This window comes from Quercus suber, unplaced genomic scaffold, assembly GCF_002906115.3.
Source record: "Quercus suber isolate HL8 unplaced genomic scaffold, Cork oak 2.0 scaffold_92, whole genome shotgun sequence".
Classification (NCBI taxonomy): domain Eukaryota; kingdom Viridiplantae; phylum Streptophyta; class Magnoliopsida; order Fagales; family Fagaceae; genus Quercus; species Quercus suber.
This window is the reverse complement of record NW_027069557.1, coordinates 1,250,335-1,259,425: the sequence shown is the minus strand read 5'-3', so window position 1 is coordinate 1,259,425 and position 9,091 is coordinate 1,250,335. Positions and strand designations below refer to the sequence as shown.

The 9,091-nt window shown below is 34.1% G+C and overlaps 1 protein-coding gene across 2 annotated transcripts; it reads right to left on the bottom strand.

Moving 5' to 3' along the window:
- Nucleotides 1-2,834: 2,834 nt before the first annotated feature.
- Nucleotides 2,835-8,728, bottom strand: LOC111985028 (G-type lectin S-receptor-like serine/threonine-protein kinase RKS1). Of its 2 annotated transcripts, none has more exons than XM_065774453.1 (6): nucleotides 7,463-8,728; nucleotides 6,023-6,151; nucleotides 4,502-4,701; nucleotides 4,088-4,298; nucleotides 3,697-3,934; nucleotides 2,835-3,231 (listed from the first exon to the last, which is right to left on the bottom strand). In XM_065774453.1, coding segments are annotated over exons 1-6 (2,043 nt in total). In that variant the 5' UTR covers nucleotides 8,727-8,728; the 3' UTR covers nucleotides 2,835-3,230. The 2 variants fall into 2 exon arrangements, with proteins under 2 accessions (XP_065630525.1, XP_065630524.1); XM_065774452.1 differs by lacking the exon at nucleotides 2,835-3,231 and adding an exon at nucleotides 3,357-3,459.
- Nucleotides 8,729-9,091: the final 363 nt, after the last annotated feature.

Here is a 9,091-nt window from a genome sequence, read left to right as displayed (position 1 = left end):
GGCTAATTAACTAGGCTACGCAATCTGGTTGGTTAAAGGGGTCTAAATTTCCTACACATTGTTTCATTATAAAGGACCTGAGGCTAACAAAATATTTGAAAGAGAGAGAACGAGAAATCTGAGGGGCCGTTGCCTCTGTCATATTGGCCTCCCACCACCATCAAGACGTTGAAACCCCCATGGGTATTTTTTTTTTTTTTTTAAAATTAGGGGATTAAATATGATTTAAGTTAGGGTAATTTGGTTGGATAGTTTTTGTTTTGGGTATATAAGTAGAGAGAATATTTGGTATGCAATGTAAAGCCATATTCTACTATGGTTTTAAATCATCTATAAGACACGTGTGTACACACTTGCCCTCACCAGATTTTAATGTTACACTATTAATGGGTGGATGACAGTGAAAGAGTTAGACATACTTTTATTTCATAGTATTTAATATGTGAGCACAACACAAATTATTTAATTTTCATGACCCCGTTACTCTTTTGCATTTATTTTTGGTTTCATGGTTTAAATAAATTAAGGGCTTAAATATGATTTAGGTTTAGGTAATTTGGTTAGTTAGTTTTTGTTTTGCGTATATAAGTAGAGAGAATATTTGGTTTGCAATATTAAGTCATATTCTACTATGGTTTAATTTTAAATCATCTATAAGACACATGCATATACACTTGCCACACCATGTCTTAATGTCGCACTATCGATAAGTGGAAGACAGTTAGAGAGTTGAGTATACTTATATTTTATAGTATGAAATATGTGAACACAACAAAAATTAGTTGATTTTCATGGTCCCGTTACTCTTTTGCATTTATTTTTGGTTTCATGATTTAAAAAAAATAATAATCTTACCTTAAGAAGGCTACAAATATGTAGTGAAGCTACTAAACCAATTTTTAATATCTCAAAATATATACGTTTTTTTACTCTAATTTAGTTTACTTTTTCTTTATAATTTATGTATAACATTATTCAAAGCTGTTTTACATAAAATATCACAAAATTATCCGTGCATCGTATAGGCAACTTATTAGTTATAAATAGTTTCGTTAAACCATCCCAAAAAATATTAAAATTCTCTCAATGGATCTTCTCTTTTTCTTAACATTTTTACAAACCTATCCCCATTTTGCCAATAAAATAATTTAAAATAAAATTGGCAAACCTATAAGCAGCAGGTTGACAAATAGAAATTGTTTAAAATTTGTAGATGTCTAACATAATAAGAATTTCTACAATTATATTTATCACTTGTGTCCTGCTATATAACATTAATTTGGTCCATATGATGCTGATGTTGTCAAAACTAGCTTGAGCATTTTTTGTTTCCAGTTAAACTTCAAGGAGAGAATTACACACTCTCAATAAGGCACCTTCACATGTATAAGTGACCACAAAAGTAGAATTGGGCCAAATTTAAGCAAAAATGAGGAAATGATTACAACTTTTTGTCACCCATTTTCTCACACTTCTCCTTGCTGTACAAGAGGATCTGCCATCAAAGTTATAAACTGTTGTTCTAACTTATTTTGTAATATTGTCTTGGTTGAAGTGTTCTTTAATTTAAAAATATTAGCCATACCCAAGCATATCAATAGGCTTAGCACAATTCATAAATACAATGGTTTCGTTTTGAGTAAAACACCCTGAAATCCAAATTAAATTCTAGTATTATGCATTCAGCGTTCCTCTTTTAAATCTTCATGGTTAAACTTAGTAAATTTCACACCAAAAGAAAAGATCTTTGTAACTTTGGACATCTTGTTCTTGTTAGGTTCTAAACACTTAGGAACTTATGTATTTAGAATTCTAATGTGTAATGTTGGCAAACCATGATCAAAACAGGTTGTTTAGTCTTGTTTAGGCTTGCTCAAAGTTGTGTCTTTTATGTAAAGTTGGAATCGAGTTGATGCAGATGTTACTATACATTTCGGCCTGGCTTGATCGGTCGAAGCTTGGGCTCGATCAATCGAATTTCGAGTAGAATGCGTTTTTCTGCAGAATTCCAACTCAGCCCTAGCTCATTTAAAATGTTTAGAATTTTATGTTTTGCCCTAGGTATATAAGGCAAATCCTAGTCACGTTTTAGAGGTTGTTCATATTGCTGTTTGTGTGAATCTCTTGTGAAATCTGAGAGGAGCTTTCCTTCACACAAGCTTAGGATTATCAAGGAGGAGATTTCTTCAAGAACTTGATGATCATTCAATTACTACCATAAGAGCTTAAAGATAAACAAGTGGGAGTGCTTGTACTTGCTAAAGAATCCAAGAAAGAAGGAGTCTGTAGTCTCGGAGCTTGCATGTGGTCGTGTCAGTAAGTTTCTACTGGTGGGTAGCAATAAAATGTTAGTGGTCTAAATTCTATTGTAAAACTTCAATTCTTTCTATAGTGGATTTAGGTTTACCTTTAGGATAGCTAGGTTAAATTCTCCACAGGTTTTTACCGGTTTGGTTTTCCTGGGTCATCATATCATTTTGTTATTTATTTTTCTACTGCTATACATGATATGATTGTTTGATTGTGATAACCTAGATTTGCATAATTTGACTAAGTTAATCACTTGGTTAATTAACTAGGTTAATCCAATTGTGTTTTAATGGGTCTAAAAACAAACAGTTCTAAAAACCAATGAACTTATCTCCACAGAACATATATACGCAGTTAACTTTTTGTATATTAATTTCATAAACCACTTGGAAGAAAAAGCTAAAGGAGATGGTAGTGACTTCATCAAAAATTTATGGACAATAACAGTTTGTGTAATATTATATATTATCTTCTTTTTTGGAATAATTTTACAGTGCATACATTATGTACAATTGTTCATACAAAAAAAAAAAAAAAGTAATGTAGAGTAGACTTAGAGTAACTCGATCTTATGTTGTAATGGAATATTAGTACACTTGCTAAAAATTGTTTGGGGTTTTAACGACCGTCAATTGTAGAATGTGTTATTTCATTTATAGAATTAGATGCTGGACTAGTTGATCTGTTTGTACTAGTGTAAGTACCCTTCAAAATAAATGCAGGTTGTTTTGGAGAAGGAAGAGGAGTGTCATTACCCAACATGAAAACAACAGTTGACATGGTTGGCCGGTCTATTGCATGTTCTTGCACGCACAAAAGTCCAATTTGAATGCATCTTGAAACTTCATTAGTAGGGTATGTCTCATCTAGTAACGGGTCGACTACTTTCATGGAATTGTCTTCTCTCCATAGGTCCCAAACCTAAGACAAGATATTAATCATATTAGGCTCAACAATATAGGCTTAATTTTGCAGTCATTGTTTGCACATGTACTTACATGTCCAATTAAAGTTGAGGAAGGGCCATCATGATGGTAAGTACTATTCCTTTTCCCAGTTACAATCTCTAGTAGCAATACCCCAAAGCTATATACATCAGACTTTATTGAAAAAAGTCCTTACATTACATACTCAGGTGACATATAACCACTGTCATAGCACAATGAAAAGGAAGATATTGAACCTCAACATAAAATGATCAAAGATAGCCCTTTGGGCACTAACATACATGTAAAATTTGAAGTATCACAATATGAAAGCAAATTACAAAGATGTCCTTGGTATTTTTTTCTTACATAGGCCTGTAGTTTTTACTCTCCTTAGATGTAAAAATGGTAGTCAAGTAATTAGTTAAAAAAGTATATCTTTGTTTTCTAGCATACTTACTATGTTCCAACGATGCAATTTGTATTAGCTTCAATTTGGTCCCCTCCAACAATTCTAGCCATACCAAAATCTGAAATTTTTGGATTCAATGCATTGTCAAGTAGAACATTGCTGGCCTTTAAATCTCTATGGATAATTCTTAATCTTGAGTCTTGATGAAGATATAAGATCCCTCTACCAATTCCGCAAATAATCTCAAATCGCTTTTCCCAATCTAAACATGACCTTTTTGTTTCATCTAAACGAAGAAATGAGAACTTGGATTAGATTATATTGCATTCGTGCTTTCTTACTTACGTATAAATCCTGCTATTTGGAACTGATATGTTTGTAATGGGAGGATCGTTTTATACTGATGATGAGGGAGGTTAATGTGAAAAAGAAGACATACCAAAAATGAGAGAGTCCAAGCTTTTATTTGGCAAGTACTCATAGATCAACATCTTCTCTTCTTTGTGAATGCAACAACCTAGAATTCTCACAAGGTTTCTATGTTGGAGTTTAGCAATTAGTGCAACTTCTGCTTTGAATTGTTTTATTCCCTGTCTAGAGCATTTTGATAGTCTTTTTACTGCTATTTCCATTCCATTTTGTAGCAAACCCTGCAATTAAAGTCCAAATATCATTGTCATAGTGCACAATTGTTGACAGAAAATCAACTTGGTAAATTATTTGGGGAAGCCCAATTGCACACAACAAAATCGTACTCAATGAGTACCCGTAAACATTCATGATGAAATTTATGTTACATAAACACACTTGAAATGAGATTATGCAAATTTTGGGACTCGTTCAATGAGAGTACCTTATAAACTGGGCCAAAACCACCTTGGCCAAGCTTGTTAGCAATGGAGAAGTTATCTGTAGCTGCAATAATGGTTCTTAGATTAAATAATGGCAAATTTGAATTTCTTCTAATTCCATCGAGGTCCCTTCTACTTGGAGAGTCTTCGAAGTATGGTAAAGTGGAGTTAGCACTATCTAAATATGTGCTATGCCTTGTCTCTGTCATAAAACAAGTAATTAATAATGCTAGTAACCATTTTGGTCCAATTAGGAATTCTCACACAAAAGCCTGATTTAATAAAACTGAGAAACACACTAAAATAAAGGACTGAAACAAAGGAAAATAAGAGGAAAAATTGAAGTTTACAATTTTCTATTTATCATTGACAAGAAATCCCATTTGGTTAAAATGCACTTTTCTAAGAGGTAAGTGCTTATGGGTGATGAAGGTTCTTCAGTCTTGCTGATGGGGCTGGAGAAAATCTTAAAATGTCAGGGAATTGGTTGGTCCATTCATCAAGCTTTTAGTTGAAAGGGTGAAAAAACTATCCATGTGGCATGATAATTGACACCCTGAAGGTGTTTTGATCCCCAACTTTGTCCAAAAGGGGGTGTATGATACTACAATTTCTGAGTTTGCAAAAGTATCCAATATTCTGAAAGAAATGCAGTAGCCTTGGAAACCTATCAGATCAAAAGATACTACCCTACAAGCTTATTTTCATCAATTAAAATTAGCTAAGACAACTCAATGTACCGGATTTCATCTAAATATGCAAAAGTAACATGAATTTCAACCTGGAGTGAAATAAAAAACAAGGTGGATACAGCTGAATGGTGGAAAGTGGTATGGTCTAAAGTAGCTGCTTCTAAGCATTCCTTAATGCTTTGTCTTTGTTTGGCAATGAAGGACGTATTGCAATTCAGAGTAAAATTAAATAAGAAACATGTATGTCTCAATGAATGGTAGAAACTAGTATGGTCTAAAGCAGCTTTTCCCAACAAGTCCTTCATATCTTGGTTGGTAGTGAAGGACAGGTTTCCCTCCCAATAAAGGTTTGTAAAATGGGGTACAATGGTGCTCATGTATGTTTTTTTGTAGAAGCTGAAAGGGATTTTTGATCATGTCATCTTCGAGATCAAGTGTTCTTTCTTTTGAATTTGACATTTCGGTATGGTAGACATAAGAATATGCAAATGGAATGAGCCAATGCATTTATTCGTAGGCTGAAAGGCAAGAAGTTTAACAATAGCATTTGAAAAATTTCCTTGGCTGCTTCAGTATACCATCTTTGGATCCAAAGAAATGATTATGAGTATAATAACAAAATATATCCAGTTCTTTTTCATTTTTTCTTTTATCAACTTCTACGCTTGAAAAATATATCAAGTTCCATTCCATTTTATTTCATGATTTATGTATTCTGCCTATTCTTTTATAAACTCTGAAACATAGTGTTGGAGTAATCTTGGGAGCATTTGTTCACTGGCCTTAGAAGTATAAAAATAGGTGTAAAAAAATTGCTCTAAACTTCCTTACCTTTCTTCTTCTTCATTACAAAACAATACACAATTGAGACTATAAGAAGAAACATTATAGCAACAGAAACTCCCAGAATTGCCAGCATCCTCTTTTTTTGAGTATGACCATTTTTCTTAGCATATTGAGCTGAGTAAAAAAAAAAAAAAAATTATTCTAATGACATCATAAATTTCAGAAGTTGATTGAACATAAATATTTATTGATGCAGTTTTACAGGAAAATAGAGTAGGGATGAAACAATGGGTTTAAGGAAAATATGTGATTTTATTTTATTTTTTTTAAATGGAGAAAATGCATTTCTCATTTTGAGATCCAACGTATCAAAAGAACAAAACAAAAAGACAAACAAGTTCTCACAACAATTTCATGTCCATATGTGATTCTCTTTTTTGAGGCCGAAAACGTGTTAAAAGAAGAAACGAAAAACAAAAATTGCAAACTTATTTTTGTAACAACAATGTCAAATGCCAAGAGAGTATTTCTTATTAATATAAGTAGAATCACAGATCAAATTCTCTCTCTCCTATTATTGTAACTATATAAAAATAAAATAAAACAAGTATTACATAGTAGGACCTACTACAAGTGATGAATATAATTGTAGAAATCTTATGTTGTTAGGGGTATACAACTCTTAAATAATTTCGACTTCTCCACACATCATTTGAGTTTTGAATTATATGAAATAGATAAGGCAGCATTGTGAAAATTTTGAAATTTTTAGATAATTTAACAAAACCATATATAATTTCTTTTCCATATGGAATGTAATACTCATTTAGATTTGTAATATGAAATAGATCTATTTTAAATAGAGAAAATCATTTTTCAATAGTATGACCTAAATCAACTTTAGGGTTAGTACCATAGAAGGTTAGTACCATAGGGCAAATTAGATGTTGAACTAGTATTCTACATAAATTTCAGACTAATATAATACAATAGACATGAACTTTCACTAACACTCTATTTGTTTTGAAGTAAAATAAATAAAACTTTTAGGTATTTAGCTTGAGTCACTAGAATAAATAAAATAAATAAAATAAATCAGTAGCTGAGTCACTAGAATTGCTGGTGTAGGAGGTCTAGTGACCAGATTGTCATAATTGTAGCTTGAACAATGTCTTCTACAACCAGACATGAGGCAACTGCTGCCAGAGCGATGTCTCCGGCCACCAAATGGTGGCTTCGGTTATCAAACCTCTAGCAAATAGTTTTAGTGACCAGATTGCTAGCATCAATTGCTAGAGTGATGGCTCTAGCTACCAAAATGTTGGCGCTGATCATCGGAGTGGTGGCTCTAACCACCGGACTACCAACGTCATTTGCCTAGCACATGGAATTGGTGACCCAGCCACCAAATATAGTGAGAAAAGTCACTGTGTATTTTCATAAAATGTTTTACCAAATTTTTAAAGAAAAAAGATTTAAGAGTACCTAATACAACCGCATCCACACGAATGTATAAATCTTGTCCTCCATCAGGAAATGTTCTTGTGTCTACCAAGTCCCCTTGCCATGTCAAGCAACCAATCCCTCCCTCACTCTCATTTGCACTTGCGTAAGCCATGCAAGAACAATTCCTCAAACACTTTTGCTCACACTCTTTCATACTCAAACTCATGTCCACATGTGCTATTGAAGTATCCGGCACATTCATATGTGCCAACTTGACAAACCCTTCTCCGTTGTTGCACATGGACACTCCTTGCTTTTCCCTCATGCAATCACGAGATGACTTGGGTTCAAATCCAGGAAAGCACTTGCAGTCAATAATGACTTTATTGTGTGGGTCACAATAACTATTTTGACCACAATTCGAATACTTATCGCACAACTCACGTGGGGCGGACCAATAGTCAACCCATGTAGTCTCCTGCCATAAGGACCGTCGCACAATTCCTGATTCATCCACCATCATTTTAACAATAACTTTGGAGGGTAAATTTGAAAGTATACTGTACATATAGGTGGTTTCATCTTGATTATTCACAAAGCTAACTTTGAAGTAATTTGAATCAAATATGGGTACATTGCTCCATGTTAGGCCAGTCCAACATCCCAAACGAAATAATACAGTTTGACCCATGTATAAGCTCAATTGAGGGTACCCAGTTGGAACCATTCGAAATGAATAGCTACCAATTCCCGGGTCATCTTTGGACTTCCAAGATGTTAGGAACCGGTTCAGCCCGGTCCGCTGGTCCAGCCCAAGTTTCATAAATGGAAGCAGAGTATTTGTGGGATAATCAAAACTTTGCCATGTAACACGTTGGCTGTCTTGCTGAACCAAAACAAGATTTCCTATATCTAAGAGCTTAGCCATAGAATTATTTGTGGATGAGACAGAAAAAGAAACATTGGTGGACCAAATAGGAGTGGTTTGGTTTTGGGTGTGGAGTACAAGGTTTCCCTTACCGTTGATGGAGAGGACTCCGGAGGTATCATTGAGAGGAGCGCCTCTGTTTGCAACCCACACAACGGTTTTTTCGGTGATTTGGTTAAACCAAATTCCAACGTAGCGGTGACTGGAACTACCGGGGTTGAAAAACCCTAGTGCAAAGGTTTCTTGGTTTGAGAGTAGATGTTGACCATCCTTGAGGGGTTGGTCTGGTGTTATGGTGTCAAGGGAAGTGCAGATTGGGCAAACAAGAAGAAGGGAGAGAAGAAGCAATAATGTATTCCCTTTAGCAAGATTCATCATTTTTTCTAATGAAGAGTACAGTAATAGGACTTGTGGCTGAAAGACTAGTATAGACTATAGAGAACTTGATACTTGATAGCCATATAAAAAAAATCAGTTGTTCTTTTAAAAATAAAATTAAATGAGATATTTGACGTATGCAAGCTATCGTCCACTTGTCAAGGACCCACACACTTAATCGAGTTTACCTTGAAAATCCGTTCACATTAGAGTCATGCTATGGATGCATAAAAATGCATAATTTTGGCCACAACTCACCATATGGCGAGTTGTGAGTGGTGGAAGTGTGTTCCCACATGGCTCATAATTACATATTCACCATTTACAACTTGCCACGTGACGAGTTATAGCATAAAATTGTG

What these genes read in the sequence shown, in the direction of transcription:
- LOC111985028 (XM_065774452.1), bottom strand. Translation starts at nt 8,726, where the DNA reads ATGAATCTTGCTAAAGGGAATACATTATTGCTTCTTCTCTCCCTTCTT. An exon ending in TGTAATGAAGAAGAAGAAAG is followed by an intron (nt 4,702 to 6,022) that starts GTAAGGAAGTTT and finishes GTTTTATGACAG; the next exon opens with AGACAAGGCATAGCACATAT. An exon ending in AATTGCATCGTTGGAACATA is followed by an intron (nt 3,460 to 3,696) that starts GTAAGTATGCTA and finishes GTGCTATGACAG; the next exon opens with TGGTTATATGTCACCTGAGT.